The 20,518-nt window shown below is 36.6% G+C and overlaps 1 protein-coding gene across 2 annotated transcripts; it reads right to left on the reverse strand.

Moving 5' to 3' along the window:
* Positions 1-93: 93 nt before the first annotated feature.
* Positions 94-19,510, reverse strand: srms (src-related kinase lacking C-terminal regulatory tyrosine and N-terminal myristylation sites). Of its 2 annotated transcripts, XR_010892804.1 has the most exons (9): positions 18,760-19,510; positions 12,774-12,895; positions 11,619-11,785; positions 10,022-10,169; positions 5,972-6,130; positions 4,072-4,253; positions 3,826-3,982; positions 1,917-2,008; positions 905-1,034 (listed from the first exon to the last, which is right to left on the reverse strand). XR_010892804.1 is itself a non-coding variant. In XM_067370416.1 (8 exons), exons 1-8 carry the CDS (start codon positions 19,104-19,106, stop codon positions 835-837), a joined length of 1,482 nt encoding a protein of 493 aa, XP_067226517.1. In that variant the 5' UTR covers positions 19,107-19,510; the 3' UTR covers positions 94-834. The 2 variants fall into 2 exon arrangements, 1 of the variants encoding a protein (XP_067226517.1); XM_067370416.1 differs by lacking the exon at positions 1,917-2,008 and having other exon boundaries at positions 94-1,034.
* Positions 19,511-20,518: the final 1,008 nt, after the last annotated feature.

Raw genomic sequence — 20,518 nt, forward strand, 5'->3', positions numbered from 1 at the left:
ATTGTTTGAGGTTAATTGCTTTACAGGCTACCAGCATGCTTGCAAATTTCTGGTCAAACTCAAAGTCGGGTTACATATTAGGCAAACAAATGATCAAGAAACAGCAGAAACATGTATACTGAAAAAATACTTTATTTACAAGAGTTATTTTAAGAATTCATTTTTGTATAATCCATTGGAAGACAACAGACTTTTGACATGGATGTGATTTCTACGAAACCGATCATGAGGAAACCTACCCAGGTAGCTTTTGTCATATGGCTCCTGTGTTAACCACAGTGTAAGTTACACGATCGTGTACCTGGTAGAAAACAGTTATTTGTGCAGCCTGCCTTCACATAGGCTAAAGACACTCAACAGTTATAAATTATAACGGCCGTAGTTTTCACCGTCTCGACACCTGTCCGTACACTGGCAGGTGAATCTTTTGTAAACATAAACTCCGACCTGTTTATTATAATAATGTCCTGTTCCTATTGCTACAGAAACTGAATGGGCCAGATCAACTTTAGCGCAAAATAAACTTAAGTGCAGGGCGAAAGATGCATATTATGATGGTGCATAACAGTGTTCGATATCTTGATCCACTGATGATCAGGAGGCGCTATGACAAGCTACAGATAATCTGGCCCTGTCAGATTAAGATGATGCACGTTTCCTCTTTTACAAGTTCCGTTCCTTTCTTCCACTCTCATGGAATCTTTTCTCCTCTTTAACAAGCATTTATTATTGCACATAACTTCATTAACACAAGCAATCAAAAAGAGAGTCTATCTTATCTGCACTTTTGTCCATGCAAATCTTTTCTTCACTCTCCCTTTCAGTCCACCTCTTCTACACCTCAATGGTTTTGAAGTAGAGTCTGGAGTAGATGTTGTCCAGCTGACTGTGAAGGGCGTGGAACGAGGGCCGTTTGGAAGCCTCCGCGTGCCAGCATTCCATCATAATGCGGTAGATGTTTGGGGGGCAGCGGTTTGGACACGGTAACCTGTAACCCGATGACAGGATCTCCAACACCTCCTTATTGTTCTTCCCTGTGGGAAACAGAGTGGCAAATGTATAGAAGATATATACCGTACAAAAGACACATTAAATTGATGACAGTAAATGTTACAAAATGTTTATTTTAAACGTTCTATTCATCAAAGAATCCTGCAAACGTATCAAGGTTTCCACAAAAAGCACAACAGATTTCAACATTGATAAGAAATGTTTCTTGAGCAGCAGATCAGCATATTAGAATGATTTCTGAAGGATCATGTGACACTGAAGACTGGAGTAATGATGCTGGAAATTCAGCTTTGATATCACAGGAATAAATTACATTTTAAAATATATCAAATAGAAACCACTTATTTAAAATTGTAATAATATTTCACAATATTACTGTTTTTACTGTATATATACAGTACAGTCCAAAAGTTTGGAACCACTAAGATTTTTAATGTTTTTAAAAAGAGTTTCGTCTGCTCACCAAGGCTACATTTATTTAATTAAAAATACAGTAAAAACAGTAATATTGTGAAATATTATTACAATTTAAAATAACTGTTTTCTATTTGAATATTTCACAAAGTAATTTATTCCTGTGATGGCAAAGCTGAATTTTCAGCATCGTTACTCCAGTCTTCAGTGTCACATGATCCTTCAGAAATCATTCTAATATGCTGATCTGCTGCTCAAGAAACAATTAAATGTGTACAATTGTACAAAATACTTGTGTACAATATTTTTTTTCAGGATTATTTGATGAATAGAAAGTTCAAAAGAACAGTGTTTATCTGAAATCTAATCTTTTGTAACATTATAAATGTCTTTACTGCCACTTTTGATTGATTTAATGCATCCTTGCTGAATAAAAGTATTCATTTCTTTAATTTCTTTTCAAAAAAATAAAAATAAAAATTCTTACTGACCCCAAACTTTTGAACGGTAGTGTATAATGCTACAGAAGCTTTGTATTTCAGATAAATGCTGTTCTTTTGAACTTTCTATTCATCAAGGAATCCTGAAAAAAAAAAAGTACACAACTGTTTTCAACATTGAAAATAATCATAAATGTTTATTGAGCAGCAAATCAGCATATTAGAATGATTTCTGAAGGATCATGTGACACTGAAGACTGGAGTAACGATGCTGAAAATTCAGCTTTGCATCACAGGAATAAATTACTTTATGAAATATATTCAAATAGTACACAGTTATTTTAAAGTGTAATAATATTTCACAATATTACTGTTTTACTGTATTTTTAATTAAATAAATGTAGCCTTGGTGAGCAGACGAAACTTCTTTTAAAAACATTAAAAATCTTAGTGGTTCCAAACTTTTGGACTGTACTGTATATAAAAGCCTTGGTGAACATTAGACACCCCAAACTTTTAAAAGGTAGCGTATACACCGATCGGGCATAAGCTTTTCATAGTTCCTAGAACTATTGGCTGAAGTACATGTTTGCACCGCAGGAACTAGGAACGATTTTAGTTCTAGAAACTCTATGTTGGATTAGGGTCTAAACCAGCACTATAGGAACTAAAAGTTCCTATTGCCGGTGCGAATGCAACCAGGCACATGGCCCGGGGGAGAAATTGATTCCCGGGGAACTATCCTAGTGGCTAGTTCCCAGAACTGAGTTCATAGAAAGCCCCTATTATGACCACCTTGCTAATATTGTGTTGGTCCCCCTTTTACTTCCAAAACAGCCCTGACCCATCGAGGCATGGACTCCACTAGACTCCTGAAGGAGTGCTGTGATATCTGGCACCAAGATGTTAGCAGCAGATCCTGTAAGTTGTGAGATGGGGCCTCCATGGATCGGACTTGTTTGTTCAGCACATCCCACAGATGCTTGAATGGATTGAGATCTGGGGAATTTGAAGGCCAATTCAACACCTCAAACTAAATGTTGTGCTCCTCAAACCATTCCTGAAGAATTTTTTCTTTGTGGCAGGGCACATTATCCTGCTGAAATAGGCCACAGCAACCAGGGAATACCGTTTCCATGAAAGGGTCTACATGGTCTGCATCAATGCTTAGGTACGTGTCAAAGTAACATCCACATGGATGGCAGGACCCAAGGTTTCCCAACAGAATATTGCCCAAAGCATTACACTGCATCTGCCAGCTTGCCTTCTTCCCATGATAGTGCATACTGGAGCCACATGTTCCCCAGATAAGCAACGTACACGCACCCGGCCATCCACGTGATGTAAAAGAAAACATGATTCATCAGACCAGGCCAGTGAGGCCACCTTCTTCCATTGCTCCGTGGTCCAGTTCTTATGCTCATGTGCCCATTGTTGGTGCTTTCAGCAGTTTACAGGGGTCAGCATGGGTACCCTGACTGGTCTGCGGCTATGCAGCCCCATACGCAACAAACTGTCATGCACTGTGTATTCTTACACCTTTCTATCAGAACCAGCATCAACTTCTTAAGCAATTTGAGCTACAGTAGCTCGTCTGTTGGATCGGACCACATAGACCAGCCTTTTCTCCCCACGTGCATCAATGAGCCTTGGCCACTGCAGACCGGAAACACCCCACAAGAACTGCAGTTTGGAGATGCTCTGACCCAGTCGTCTAGCCTTCACAATTTGGCCCTTGTCAATCTTGCCCATTTTTCCTGCGTCTAACACATCAACTTGATCAACAAAATGTTCACTTGCCGACTAATATATTCCACTAACAGGTGCCGTAATGAAGAGATGATCAGTGTTATTCACTTCACCTGTCAGTGCTCATAATGTTATGCCTGATTGATGTAGAAAGAAAATATGGAAGGTATTTAGTGTTTCTGGAACACAGAATTAATAAATAGAGCCATACCATCATATGGCATCTTTCCACGTGACATCATCTCGTACAGCAGCACTCCAAAGGACCAGACATCAGATTTGACGGAGAAACGCTGGTAGAGAGCAGCTTCTGGAGCCGTCCACCGCACAGGAATCTTGGTGTTTCTACTAGCTGTATACACACTATCCTACACAGTACACACAAACACATAATTACATACCAGGCATCGATTTTATATGCATATTTCCAGCAACATGTTTGACATCCGACCATTACCTTGATGATGCGAGCCAGACCAAAGTCAGCCACTTTACACACCAGGTCTTCTCCAACCAGGATGTTTCGAGCTGCTAAATCTCTGTGGACAATGTGTCGATCTTCCAGATACGCCATTCCTTCTGCTATCTGACCAGCCATGTAGATCAGGTGAGCAGAGGTCAACACCTGACCCTCCGGTGCTACAGGAAGAAATGAGAGGGAAAAAGAGAGAGTTGCTCATTGGGAACATCAGTGAAGATCTGTCTGAGATCACATTGAAAATGTGGCATTCCAAATATAACTTACAGTCAAACCAAAATTTATTCAGACACCTTGAACATTTCATTCATTAATACAGTTTTTTCACTATAGTTTAAAAAATGGTAATAAAATGAGACAAGATCTCAGTTAAACTGTGTCAGAAAAAAGTAATCTATGTCAGATAACACTTAAACAAAACATGGTCAGGTCAAAGTGTCTGAATAATTTATGGTTCCAAATTTTATCATCAATTTTATTGGTAGTCCACTCACTGTATTAAGTATTGTTGGGTATAATATGTCAGTTTCCTTTATTTTGCTATCCTCACTTATATAAATTATCTATAGTGTCCTGCACCTAGTAAAAACATACCAAAATATCTGAATAAGTTTTGACTCTATATCTGGAAATAAACTGGAAAAAATGTTTTATGAGTTAATAAATAAATAAAAGTTATGACTTTAAAAAAAATACTGCATTTTTAGCTTTTCTAGGCCACTAATTAAATAAGTATTACTAAGTGAAACTGATCATGTGACTCTTTGTACAAACTCAAGCAGCTCAGTGTTATTTTAGTTTTAATAATTGAATTACCTTTTATTTTTATATTTTAGTTTTCATGTTAATTTTAGTTTATTTTTTGGAATTTTGTTGTGCTTTTGTCATTTTGTTTTTTTTTTTATTAAAAATTATTTTTTATTTCAGTTTTAGTTATTTTTCTTTTTTTCTAGTTAATAATTTTAGTACTTCAACTAAAAATTATTTCAGTTTATTCCGCATTTCTAATTTTTATTTAGTTTAAATTTTTTCAATAAATATTTGTATTTTATTTTATTTCAGCTTTATTTCAATTAACAGAAATGTTTTTTTACTTTTGGTTTTAGTTAATAATAATAACCCTGTGTTGGATTTCATTTTGGGGATTTCATGCAGCTCGAGTCATTAAAGAAAAAAGGGGAAGGTAACAAATTCCAAGGCATTCTGAAATGTATTTTAATTTTTCAATTCCACTTTCAGTCAAATTATTATGCTTAAAATATGATTTGAGTTCAATAAATGATGCATTAATTCACAGAAAAGAAAATGAAACATTTAGGTCTGGTCTCACAGACAGGTTTTAGCCTAAGCCAAGGTTAGGCCTTAGTTCAATTAGCATATTTAAGTATCTTTTATAAACATACACTAGAAAAAAACATTACTAGCATACATCTTGGGACAAAACAATGGCAGTGACATATTTTAAGATCTGACAGTACAAGTTGCTTTCAGTTAAAATAGCTCAAACAGCTCAGTTAAAAGCTAGGACTAGCTTTAAGCCTTGCCTGTGAAAGTGGGGGTTAATGTCATTTTATTTTAAGAAGTTGGTTGACAGAATGAAGGAAATGAGTTCAGTGTCAGGGATATAAAAACACTTTTGTGTTTAATGACTTCATGTACTTTTGAACTCTAACAGTAAAACACTGTGGTCAGGTAATGCCATAAATGTTTGAGTGCAGACGTGATCGTCTGATAAGAGAAAAAACATGCATTGCACGAAATGCCAAGGCCATATACGGTAACTTGTGCAATATTATATAGTACATTATTCATACATTAACATGCAGGTGCAGTGCACAAACCATTACTCAACACAACAGGGAGGGTAGGTGACACTTACAAGAAAGGTACGATTTAAGACTTCCTTTAGTCATGAGCTCTGTGACAATGTAGACCGGCTCTCCTCGTGTGCAGAGAGCCAACAGCTGAATGAGTTTCGGATGGTGCAGGTTCTTCAGTGCGTGGACCTCCTTCACAAACTCATCCACCTTTGTGTCCTCTACAGGGCAGAGGAAGAGAACAAAAGTTTGAATGTAAAAACACATCAAGAGTCTCCTGTATCCATTTATATTTTTTATTTAAAAAGCATTTGTGTACAGACAATGATCCTTGTCTCAGGGTTTGATGCAGATCCAGATGATGGACAGTGTTTTGAAATCGAAACAAAACCCAAACAATTAAAAATGAAAATCATTTGTGGGCAAGTTTGAAATCCCAAACAACATTAAAAACTGAGTATTTTTTAATTTGTTCAATGTTGAATAAAATGAATGCTTACACAGCAACATTACATAACCCCTATGCTTAGATTGCTCTATGAGAAGATTTCAGTTTTGGCTCATTCCTGTCATGTAGGGCTGGGCGATATGGCAAAAAAAATCTACATTTTTCAGAACGATTGACCGATTCACGATTTCGATTTTTTCTTTTTTCGGTTTAACTAGTCACCTTAAAAAATTAACTACAACATGATTTAAGTAACATTCTCTTTATTAACAATCTGGTTAAAAAAAAAGTTCAATTCCAAGTGCACCACCCAGGTGAAAAAAAGTACATTTCTATAATATACTTAAAGTGCTCTATTTTCGTGCACTAATTTTGTACTTAATATACTAAAAATTCATCTTTAGTACTTCTCAAGATCATCTAAATGAACATCTAAGTGTACTCAACTGTGCTATTTTGAGAGAGCACAACATATGAACTAAAATGTGCTTTTAATATACTGTATTTAAAAAATAGATATTTAGCTGCCACTTGTAGCACACTATGAGTTAAGTGGTATCTAAATACATTTTTATTACATTTTATTAGTACATTTAGTACATTAGTGTATTATTAGTACATTTTAGTTCATATTTCAAAATAGCACAGTTGGGTACATTTAGATGTTCTTAAGATTATCTTAAGAAGTACTAAATTAGAATTCTTAGTATATTAAGTAGGGCTGTAACGATATGCGATATGAAATCGAAATCGCGATACGCAGGTCCACGAACCTGTATCGCGATTTGAGAAGGCAGAATCGCGACACACCCCTTCCAACTCCCAGAGTTATCCTTCCTGTCCAGATCCAATGCTACCACATTTTTAAATTACTATAAGTATTAGGGGTGTAACGATTTATCGTAGATGGTGTGTCTCAATCAGATCTCTAGTTCAGTAAGTGTTTCGGGCACACATTGAATCTTGCAAGCAGGTTTAAACGTTTCTCATGTCAGTCTCTTGCATGGTCGCGTGAGAAAAGTCGTGGCTTTCTTTCACCGCAGTGCAGAGCAACAGCTGTGCTCACAGAAAAGCAAAATACGCTTGCGATGCTTTGCTTTAAGTTCTGTGGCGCCGTTCACATATTGCGTCTTTTCCGCGTGCAAGTCAGTTATTATTTTCAAATGTAGCCGCGCGGCAGGCGCGCTCATAATGGGATCAACGCGGTCGCGACGCGCATGCAATTCTCAACTTCTCAGAATGCCGCAAGCGCGACGCAGGTCGTGTGACAAGAATCAACCGATCAGTTATGGCCTTTCGTAACAAAACATCAAAAGCTCAGCCGAACAGCTGATCATAGCTGTACATGGTGGTTTTTATATCTTATCTCCATCAATATATCTCGTAGTAAAACTAATGCAAGGGCTAGAAATCATTTATCCTTTGCAGAAACGTTCTCTGATCCTCTTGGAGAGCTCAGATCATGGTTGCATAGCAACGACCGACGCCACGGGAGCGCAAGCGCTTTGGAAAGAAGGAGAAACGGTGCGGCCGCGCCTTCCACGCGTTTTTAGACGCGATATGTGAACGGCCCCTATTCATAATTCTAAGTTCATGTTAAATTAAAAAAAAAAATTTTAGTGACAGACAGCCCTATTCAACTGTTAATTTGAATACAGAAGGTTTTTATTAAAATTTTATATTTATTTATTTAATTGAAATGTGATCTTGTGTGTACAACAAGGGCAATTATTGAAATTTGTTAATGTTTTTTTTAATAAATCTTGTTTGAATTTCAGTTTCATTTTATTTAAAATATCGTGATAAGTATCGTGAACTCCGTATCGAGATACTTATCGTATCGTGACCTGAGCGTATCGTTACACCCCTAATATTAAGTACAAAATTAGTGCACGAAAATAGAGCACTTTAAGTATATTATAGAAATGTACTTTTTTTTCACCTGGGACATGAAGTGATTAAAATGGTGTAAATGTAAAACGATTTGTTAAATATCTTTGCAGAAATATGCCTGAAATATGAAGACAAATGTTGTACAAACTTATAAACACATCCTACTCAGAAATAATATAAGAAAATGCTAAATATTTCTTAGCCAAAAATAACAATAAATAACACCAGTAAAAGGCTATTGTAAAAACAGAAAACAACAGCAGCTTTCAACCTGTCACCATCATGCAAACACGAAATATCAAACAGGTTTACAAGTTTTTGCATTTCATTGCAAAAGTTTGTCCTATTGTTTTTTATGTTTGGCGGACATGTTTAGGTGTTGCACATGGTGTTGCACTTGTCTCTTGTCTTTTGCAGTGTCTCATCGATGAAACGGCATTGTAAAAACACGGTGGTCAAGTAAAAAAAAAAAAAAAAAAAGGTTAACTTGCGTTTAGTAACTTTTCCTTTTTTCCACTGCCTGCGTCTCATTTTTATAACGCGATAACGCATTTCTGAATGAACAGCCGCTTAAGAACAGTGATGTGTTCTACGTTCATGCAGCGTCACATGAGAGCGGTTAATCATTCTAATTAATCGAAAAAACCGCCCAGCCCTACTGTCATGTGAGGTGTCACATACTCATATATGTCTTGGTATATCACATAAAATATTTAACTTTAAGAATGGATATCATATTTGTTAATTTTCCTTTATCACAAACATCCCAATTCAAGTGTCTATACTATTTTCAAGGATTCTGACTATAGGTTTACATCATAGACAGTAAAAGAAATGGACACAGCGACCCCATTGGAACTCAATTGAGTCAAGTGAAGCCCATTTTTAGCGATTTTTAGCACTTCCGTTTCTGACGCGCAGACTCAACACTAAGCTTGATGAAGTCCGCAATCTGTCTGACAGATGTAAATCTTCTAGTAGCTGTGCGTGCAAACTGCCATCGTTAATCTTGCAGAGACGGCGAGCTTGAGCGGGGAGTTCTTTGGCGTGAGTGAGCAGGAGTAAGTGTTCTGATTAATTATTTTGTATAGTATTTTAAAATGTAACGCCGGTACGCCATATTAAGATAATCTCCCCGATTGTCTGCGAGCTTCTCCTCCTGTCTATACGGTAATTTCTCTACTGTGCGACAGAGAGTCAAGTGGTTATGACGCAATCGTTAGCCTATTTTTACAAAAACTGTTTCTAGGGGCCATAATGTAACATAGAAGGTAATGGAGCCCGTTATACATTGTCGTGTATCTTTAGAAATAACTTATGGACAAATGGATTCTTTAAACGCCTCAGATGTAAAGTTATTCACTGTCAAAGTGACGCCAAAATGAATGGGAGTCAATGGGATGCTAACGCAAGTGAAGTTCTGCTACAAGATGGCGGCACGCGGCCGACTTCAACTTCCGGTCGACTTCCTTGGGCACTGGTTTACATGCATCCAAGGTTAAAAACACTTTCATTTTCTCATAATATACATTGCGGCAACACCTCTTTCTCACAGTGTCTGAAACAGCTGCTCTGATTGGTCAACTCTGCTCTGATTCTGTTGTGATTGGTCTACTCTGCTCTGATTGGTCAGATGGCCCAGAAAGACAATTCTTGTGGTGAAAACGACAACACAAATATCAGCATTAGAGATTGATTTAATAAATTCTGTGATGTTTCGTGATATTAGTTTTTCTCACTTTAAAACATTCCATCTTATGTGATGTCACACCTTGTTTGAGCATCTTGATGGCCACTTTCTGCTTCTTTGTGGTCCAGACAGCTTCCCAGACTTCTCCGAAATGGCCTTCCCCAAGCTTCTTGAGTAGCTGAAACTCCTCCCTCGGCCGCTCCCATGGTTCCATGTCAAACAACTCCCTCTGCACACGGACACAGATGCAACAAAGGTTACAAGAGAACTCTTTCCAGACTCTCTCCTCTATATCACATGTTGCTATAAAACCAACATGCCATGTTGAGCATAAAACTAGAAAGGTTAGAGAGTGGTTATAGTTTGTTAACAGCATAAAAATGAGGCAGAACAGACAAAAAGAGAGAAGGAATGGAGGCAATTTGCATTTCCAAGAAAGTTCACTGGGAAATCAAATCATCAGAAGATAAACTATTTCCCCAGAGGAGTCAAATATAAACATACTAAATGTGCTGTAGTATGTTTGACTGTTTAGAAGGGGAAAAAATAAGCTTTGAATATTGTGACAATTTATTGTTTAAATTAAACAAGTGCTGCGTTACATTGATATGTAACCACATGACACATGCGTCTGATGTGTAGGACTGTAACTGAATTTTGATACAATGAAACAGTATGAAACGATATTGACTGATTTTGACAAATACGACATGTTTGTGGATCTACATCCTTGTTGGTTCTGAAAAAAATCAACCAGATTTTAGGGTTAGGGCTTTATGAGCATTCTTATATAAGGTATGATGGGTGAAAAACATAAGAACAAAATGCATTTACTGCATTCACATTCAGATATGGGTTTAGCATGTACATATAATAAATGGAAGCATCTGCTAATTTCTTTCTTATAGTACAAAATTAAAAATGATGAAAACTACTATGGAGCAAGAAGAATACGGTATGTAAAAATATAATTTATTATTATTATTTATTTACTTTTTAAATATTAAATATAAAAATTAATTAGTTCATGGGAAAATTCAAGTTAATTTGGGATTTTGTTTGAATAACTGAATAATGACAGGCAAATTAACAGAACTGCAGTACACAATACATTTGAATTACACAATATATTTCAGTGCATCATATATAGGACTGTTTTTTTAAATGAAGGGATTGTTATAATTGCAATAGATTTCAGACTGAATGATTCCATTCAGATTATGGTGCATAATGAAGATGTTTGAAATGTGCATCATCTAATTCATGGATTTATTAAATAGAAACTCCCTGAATTGTAATAATTAATAAATTAAATCATAAAAATACCAGCAACAATGTTACAAAAGGTTGCTGTGCTTCAGCCTCAGTGTCTTCCCTGAAAAGGAGGAGAGAAGAGGCCAAACCCAGACAGAGCGCAAAAAAAAAAAAAGCAACTCTTGTAATGCATTTCTGCGCAAAGCCGCTGATTAAGATGAAGGAGAGATTAGAAAACCAAAGTAACTATTGCAGGAATACCAAGGGGCACTTCTCCGGAAACGGACTGCTTCTCTATATGGCTAATTAGATCTCTAATGCAGAACTGATACCCATGAAATGGAACACCTATTTATAAACATTAGCTTCTTGAGAGCAAAAAGTGGTCTATGAATGTGTGTATTAAATATTAAGAGTGTCATACTTGCTGTACGCACGGCTGGTCTAAGGGGCATCCCAGACTTCTGGAGTTGTGCTGGTAGTATCTGATGAGCTCATCCAGAGTGCCAAAAGAGATCTTGTCGGATACAAAGTAAGCACCAATAGCTGAGCGATGAATACGGAAATGGAAGACACTATTTTCACTTCTGGCTGTGAAGCAAAGAATAAATTAAGGATTTTCCAACATAAATATTTTTGGAACATATTTTTTTTAAAGACTCTCTCTAATTTTAACCCCCTTTTTTGGTTGAGATTGACTGCTTATATGGTCCCAGAAGCTTCAATGAGGAACGTATAAAATAATAATTTAGAAATATAATATAGTATAAATAAATCTATTATAATCTTCCCATCAAATTATTTTAAAATGATTCTCACCTCATTATAATTATATTATATTATATTATATTATATTATATTATATTATATATAGTTATAGTTGAATCAGAAATGTGGCTGGAAACCAATTATATTTATATATATATATATATATATATATATATATATATATATATATATATATATATATATATATTTTTTTTTTTTTTTTTTTTTTTTAATTAAAATTATACCCAAATGTAAGTAAAATAATATTTTTAGTGGAGGACTTTAGAAGCATGTTATACAATTGGAAATACTGTGTATAAGCAATTTTAACAAGATCAGTAAAAGATTATTAAGCTTAAACCTGCTACATCAATGTTACACATATTTTTTTGGCTATTAAAACGGCCTTGGGGTTTTTGAGACATTAAAAACAGAATATTATGAGGGTAAAAAGCACCCGCTACTCTCCTGTGGAGACAGAAAAACGCTTAGTCAGTTGTATATGGAAGACCAATATGGTGTTACAAGCTGTGGGGTAGAAAGAAACAAAGAGAACGAGAGAGAGAGAGAGAGAGAGAGAGGATGGAGGATAAGCAGAGAATGGATATCTTATGCAGAATATAACAAGATTGATGAAGTGGAGGCTGTCGTCATGCAGATCAGACAGAAAATGGGAGATGAGAAAAGAAAGAGGATGAGAACGGAGATGATGTATGAGAGAAAAACAGAGGAATACGGACAGGCGGTAGGTCTCCAGGCATTCAGTTGAAACAGTGCGTGTGAGAGAGGGAGAGGAAATAAGGGAACAAACCTGAGATAGTATATTCATCGCTGTGGCTCTCACTGATCCTCACCAGAAAGGAACCGGTTTTATTCTGAGAAGCCAAAAGCAGCTTCTCAGCCTTTTGTCTATTTATATTCCCATAGTACCATCTGTAAAGCAGACACACATAGCATAGCTGAATAATGAATAAATACTTCATCATAACCCATCGAGACCATGTCCAGCTCATATTTTACAATAAATACATAAATAAATAGTCATATTGAAAATTGGCATTTTTAAATAGTCATAATCAAAGTATTTTTATTCATCATATCTGTGTTCATTTAATAATGCTGATTCAGATAAAAACCAAGAGAAATGTACATAAATGCCATGAATTCTTATATTATTAAATATTAAAAAGTTTATTTATTTATGATAGATAAAAGCAAACACAGCACATTCACTGTCTACTGCATGTACAATTTTGGGTTTGAACTGTAAGGTATAATATTAGTAATATCATATTTTATAATGCATTTTTAATGAGGCCCGTTTACACCAAGAATGATAACGATGAAGATGTAGTTCTAAAAATCGTTATGTAAAAGAATAACATAAACGATATCGCTGGGATCACTTTCAGAACGGTAACACTGACAGCCAATCAGAATCCATTCAGAATCCACTCGCGCATTTAAAATGGCGGACGACATTGCGGAGTTAATCGCCGAAGTCCAGAAAAAGCCACCACTTTTTGACAAGTTAAACCCCCTTTTCAAGGATACTTTAAAGAAAATGGATATATGGAAAACAATCAGTCGGAATAAATGGTGAGAAATATTAACGATGAGATCATACCAGGCTAGCAAACAGTGTAACAAAGTTACCTCAGGTATCCAGCGCTAATTTCGACAACATTGTCTTGCTTCCTTTGAAGTTGCAGTGAAAAAGAGGCGTTGTTTTTATTCCGCTATATTGACTTCGTCAGCTAAATTCACAGTTAGATTACATCGATTACATTAGCCATTTATTCAAAACATGGCATGCTGAGGACATCTACTGGTTAAAGCTGTGTAAATGCAACAAGAACAGCAAAAACATGTTGTACACACTTTAGAATAAACAGACTGTTATAGTTCATTGGTGTGGACGCAAATATATTTATAGTTGTCGTTCTTGGTGTGAACAGGCCTTAATAGTCTTTTTTACCTCATAGACATAGCATTAGTAAGAGTGTATTTTATTGTAATTATTTGCTGACACATACAGTGGTGATCAGAATTATTGGCACCCTTGGTAAATATGATCAAAGATGACTATAAAAATAAATCTGCATTGTTTATCCTTTTAAGTTTTAATTAATAAAATTAGCAAAAATCTAACCTTTCATTGAAGGAAAAGAATTGAAAGTGAAATAAATGTTTTTCTCCAACACACGTTGGCCACAATTATTGGCACCCCTAGAATATTTATAAGTAAAATATCTCTGAAGTATATTCCCATTCATATTAACATTTTTTTAGCACACCAGGGTGATCATAAACATGAAATTGTCCAGCCACTTCCTGTTCCACAGGAGTATAAACATGAGGAAACACAAAGGCCAAATTCCCTTAATCATTCATCACAATGAGAAAAAACAAAGAATATAGTTCTGATGTGCTGCAAAAGATTGTTGAGCTTCACAAAATAGAAAATGGCTGTAAGAAAATAGCTCAAGCATTGAAAATCCCCATTTCCACCATCAGGGCAATAATTGAGAAGTTCCAATCAACTAAAGATGTTACAAATCTGCCTGGAAGAGGACATGTGTCTAAATCATCCTAATGCACGGTGAGAAGGAGAGTTTGAGTGGCCAAAGACTCTCCAAGGATCACAGCTGGAGAATTGCAGAGATTAGTTGAGTCTTGAGTCTCAGAAAGCCTAATAAAATTGATCAAACAGCACCTACATCCCCACAAGTTGCTCGGGAGAGTTTAAAGAAATCCTCTGCTCTCATCCAGAAACAATCTCCAGCATATTCAGTTGTCAGTCAAGACTGGAACTTCAAACGGGACCGGCTTCTATGGTCAGATGAAACTAAAAGAGCTATTTGACAGCAAACCCACCAGATGGGTTTGGTGCACGCATGGATAAAAAGTACCGCATGCCCACGGTCAAATATACTGCTGGATCTTTAATGTTGTGGGCCTATTTTTCTGCTGGAGGTCCTGGACATCTTGTTCAGATACATGGTATCATGGATTCTATCAAATACCAACAGATAAAAAATCAAAACCTGACCGCTTCTGCTAGAAATCCAATAATGGGCCATGGTTGGATCTTCCATTAGGACAATGATCCAAAACAAACATCAAAACCAACAAAAAAATGTGTCACTGAGCACAAAATGAAGCTTCTGCCATGGTCCCCTGACCTGAACCCTAAAGAAAATGAGTGAAGTTAACTGAAGAGAAGAAGCACTAACATGGAGCTGGGAATCTGAAGGATCTGGAGATATTCTGCATGAAGGAATGGTCTCTGATCTCTCCTCAGGTGTTCTCCAAACTCATCAGGCATTATAGAAGAAGAGTGAGAGCTGTTTTCTTGCCAAAAGGAGGTTGCAAAAATGATTGAATAAAAGGGTGCCAATAATTGTGGCCAACGTGTTTTGTAGATAAACATTTATTTCATAATGTGACTTCCCCCCACTTTCAATTCTTTTTCTTCAATGAAAGGTTAGACTTTTGCTAATTTTAAGAATTAAACATCAAAAGGATAAACAATGCAGATTTATTTTTACAGTCATCTTTGATCATATTTACCAAGGGTGCCAATAATTCTGACCACCACTGTACTTATTGTCAATCCTACTGTAATTATGTTAGCATGCAATGTGTGTAATACCATAAAATGCTACTCTCTACAAACATCTAAGATAATGGACATCAAATTTGAGATTGTTGTTTGAAAACTTAAATCACATTTTATAACATTACCATTTTATGACAAATATAACAAAGATATTTCAACATAAAATATGGGACTCCCATTTTTTTTAAATAAATTATTCTTCAATATATGTTATGAGTTGTGTAGAAACACACTACAGAAATTAGCCTGACAATAATTGTTGCCCTGTAAGAACAATTTGTCTAATATACTGGATGTTTAGAATCAGGAGGTTCCCTTATTTCACTTACATTTATTACACTTTTACACCTAATACTCTTATATTAGCTCATATTTATTCACGTGAGAGAAAGAAACATAATCATATTTTGCCCACATTAACCACGTTCAGCTTCTCACAGTAAACACTGTGGCGTCATTCAAAGTGTTGCCATGTTAAACATGGGTGCGGCAGGTGCACATGCCTGTTTTGCACAATCCCATGGTGCTTCAGTTTCAGTGAAACTCTGGCAGGTGACAGGTGCACTAACACACACAACTCTGATATAACAAGCCCGTTACCTGTCAACACTATTTAGGAGATCTTTATAGTGAGGACAATTGACTGACCCCGTTATAGCAGCAACCAAATAGTAGTAAAGGATAGCGCAAACAAAAGAAAGCAGTGCACAGCTCATTGTTCACATGGACAATGATGAAGGCCACTGTGAATGAAACGAGTGCGGGGATATGAAGCTTCCTTGGCTGAGCTCATGTAAAACCCAGACTAGGCACACTGCTGATTTCAAAGAAATATTTTAAAGGGTTAGTTCACCCAAAAATGAAAATAATGTAATTTATTACTCACCCTCATGTAATTCTACACCCATAAGACCTTCGTTCATCTTCAGAACACAAATGAAGATATTTTTGATTAAATCTGATGGCTCAGTGAGGCCTGCATAGCCAGCAATGACATTTCCTCTCTCAAGATCCATAAAGGTAATAAAAACATATTTAAATCAGTTCATGTGAGTACAGTGGTTTTACCTTAATATTTCAAAGCGATGAGAATATTTTTTGTGTGCCAACAAAACAAAATAACGACTTTTTAACAATATCTAGTGATGGCCGATTTCATAACATTGCTTCTTGAAGGTTCTGAGCTTTACAAATCAAATCAGTGGATCGGAGCACCGAAGTCATGTGATTTCAGCACTGATTCGACTCAAAAGATTCATAACGCTCTGAAACAGTGCTTTGAAATCGGCCATCACTAGATATTGTTAAAAAGTCGTTATTTTGTTTTGTTGTCATTTTTGGGTTTTTTTGGTGCACAAAAAATATAAATTAATATTGAACCACTGTACTCACATGAACTGATTTAAATATGTTTTTAGTACCTTTATGGATCTTGAGAGAGGAAATGTCATTGCTGTCTATGCAGGGCTCGCTGAGCCATCGGATTTAATTAAAAATAACTTAATTTGTGTTCTGAAGATGAACGAAAGTCTTATGGGTGTGGAACGACATGAGGATGAGTAATTAATGACTTTATTTTCATTTTTGGGTGAACTAACCCTTCAACCTATTGACCTTATTGTTACAGTGTGAATTATACAATGGTTTTCAGGGTCTATTTTAAAAGAATTCAAAATAAGACATTACAACATCTGAAGAATTAGTGATTTTCAGGGCGCAATCTGTCAAGGTTCGTCTCACGCAATGTTTGGTGTGACTAGTCTAGTGCCGTTAGCCAAACATCAATTGACTAAAGACACTAGAGGTTTTGTTGATATAATAGACAGGCTATCCAGGGCCCCTGTGCAGGTTGTTGCTGTTGGCCCTCCTCAGTTGAAATGGCAGTAACTAGGGCTGTCAAACGATTAATCACGATTAATCGCATACAAAATAAAAGTTTGAGTTTGCCTAATATATGTAGGTGTACTGTGTGTAATTATATAAATACAAACACATCCATGTATATATTTGAGAAATATTTACAAGTATGTGTATTTATTTATATTTTTATATAATTTATATTATATATAAATACATTTTTTGTACATAAATAAGTGTACTGTTGCTATGATCACCTCTTCTGGCTGCCTGCAAATATGTTATTTTACATTTAAAGCTCCTGTCATGTATATGTGAGAGCAATGTTTACTAAGACCAACCTTTTGTTTTGACCTAAGATTCAAGCCTTAAAGGGTTAATTCACCCAAAAATGAAATTTCTGTCATTAATTACTCACCCTCATGTCGTTCCACACCCGTAAGACCTTCATTCATCTTCAGAACACAAATTAAGATATTTTTGATGAAATCAGAGAAGTTTCTGATCCCCCACAGAAAGCAATTTAATTACCACTTTCAAGGTCCAGAAGACATAATTAAAACAGTCCACATGACTACAGTGGTTCAACCTTAACGTTAATGACAAGAATAATTTTTGGGAGCCAAAGCAAAACGTTCCTTCCTGACAAAGAAGAGAGGAAATTGTTGAAAAAAGTTATTTTTTATTTGTTTTTGCGCACAAAAAGTATTCTCGTTGCTTCATAACATTAAGGTTGAACCACTGCAGTCATGTGGACTATTTTAACGATGTGTTGTCTTGAAAGTGGTTATTACATTGCTTTCTATTGGGGATCAGAAACCTCTCGGATTTCATCAAAAATATCTTAATTTGTGTTCTGAAGATGAACAAAGGTTTTACGGGTTTGGAACGCCATGAGGGTGAGCAATTAATGGCCGAAATCTCATTTTTGGGTGAACTTACCCTCTAATTATGGTGACTCCCCAAAACCAACCATTTTTCACGACCCAATTATAAGGCTCTTAAACCTAAAATAATTTTAAACAAAATCATGTTAATGAAAATCTAAATCTTTATGTGATGTGTATCGGTAGAAAATATTAGCCCAGTATGAAAACAACAAAAGGCTAAATAATTGTAAAGTTCAACCTTTGACATACCTACTGTATAGTGTCAAGCTCTTCAGTCAACTCTAGGAAGAATGTGCACTGGAAAAGACTAGTGGCTGACTATGAGTAGTAATTTTCTATAAAATATAATTAATATTCTAAATGAAATAAAACATCTCACTAATATAATAGCTATAGGTAGGATACGTCTACTGATTCTCAGCACTTACTTGTAGTTAGCGAATTCATCCTGTACTAGGGCCACATAATTAGCAGGGACCAGTCCGGACTCCAGGGATCCCGTCAGCTTCTTGGCAAGTACATAATCTCCCCTCTTTTCTATGACAGACAGTTTGTCCCCTTCTTTCACCGTCAGCTCTTCCTCACTGCGGGCTTCGAAGTCGAACAGAGCCGCGTACAGCTGCGACGGCTTCTTCTTAGGAGCCGGGACCCGAATATCACCTGAAACGGTGCGGATCTCGGCCGGACGAACGACGTTCGGATAGAAAAATTCGGGCCATATCCAGTCCCATAACCTCTTCAGGCATGGCAAACAGCTGCGACAACACTTCTCCATCCCAGCCCTTTCCTTCTACGGACTCCAGGGTAGCTAGAATATCTGGCAGCTGTCCACCAAGCGAAACGGTTGAAATTGAAAATAAAAGAGGTGTGCGGGTCCCTTACCGATGGTGACAGACCGTCCGTAGCGATTCTATACCGGGGTCGCCTTTGTTGAGCTAACGCGCTGGCCGCGATCATAGCGGAGGATCAGGTGAAACCGGTTCTGTTTCGTGATGGATCACAAAGGTATGCGGAAAAGACATGTTGGAGAGTTTAATGAGACATTAAGACGAGGAGAAGAATTCGTGGTTGAAGTACCTTGAAGAACATCCTCTTTTCATCTTAACCTAGGCTCTGTTTGTCCATGGCGTCCCTCGGTCTTCTCTCATAATGACAGTTGCAGTGCGCCGCAGCATTCGGTGCCTCTATCCGCTCCGGAGCAAAACGCTTCGCAGTGTGTAAACTTGGCTGCAAGCAACCCTTTCTCCTGTAGTGCGGTCATCTGTTCACTATAGGCGAGCCCACACATGGAGCTGGAAACCAGTAACCCTTTATTTTTAGATTCGCCTTTAATCGTTAAACGTAGACTGTACATCTCCGACAAATATTTGCATTTATTAAAACACGTCCCTCCTGTAAGGACTAAATTTGCATGCATATGCATCAAACGTTTTGCTAGTTGGAAAATAACATTATTCTATTATTTTTCAAGACACACAAACACATAAACCCACGTCTGTTATAGCTCTACAGGATGGGTGGTAACTTCCTATTTACATGAGTTACAATTAATACATATTGTTTTAAATTATTAAGCTTATTTAAACCACTGGCACAACTAGACCCGCCCATACATGTGTGTTTGTATAGGTGTTAAAGTCCCCATGAAATTATTATTTTTTTTTTCCCGGAGGCGCGAGTCTGACTGTTTCAATTGAAACCGGAGCTTCTAACGGCCGCTGTAGTGACGCGATGACTTTACCAATCGGCGATTGGCTCTTATTTAGAAGGCGGGACTTATTCCGCCATGTTGTGCGTTGCACTTTCTCCCATTCAGAACAATATGAGTGTCTTTGACTATATATAGGGGATAGGGAATGATTCAGACAGTGTAAATATGCTTTCATCTGGGGCGAATGAAGTCTGGTTTCATGTTAATGTCACGTGAACCGCTGAAATCGGGTCTCCTGCACAAACAACATGCTTGAAATATAAAATGAATGCCTATTGCACCATAAAACAAACTGGAAACAGATATTGGAAGCAAAAAACATAATATAATATAAACTAAGCTAGCAGGCTAATCAGGCAGATGTATGCTATGCTAGTACATAAGGTGACTAAAAAAAAAACAGTAAGAATATGAAATGCTTGATTTCACAACCTATAGCTGCAGTTATACACTAGTAAATGAACCATGTAATTTAA

Source organism: Chanodichthys erythropterus, chromosome 20 (assembly GCF_024489055.1).
Source record: "Chanodichthys erythropterus isolate Z2021 chromosome 20, ASM2448905v1, whole genome shotgun sequence".
Classification (NCBI taxonomy): Eukaryota; Metazoa; Chordata; class Actinopteri; order Cypriniformes; family Xenocyprididae; genus Chanodichthys; species Chanodichthys erythropterus.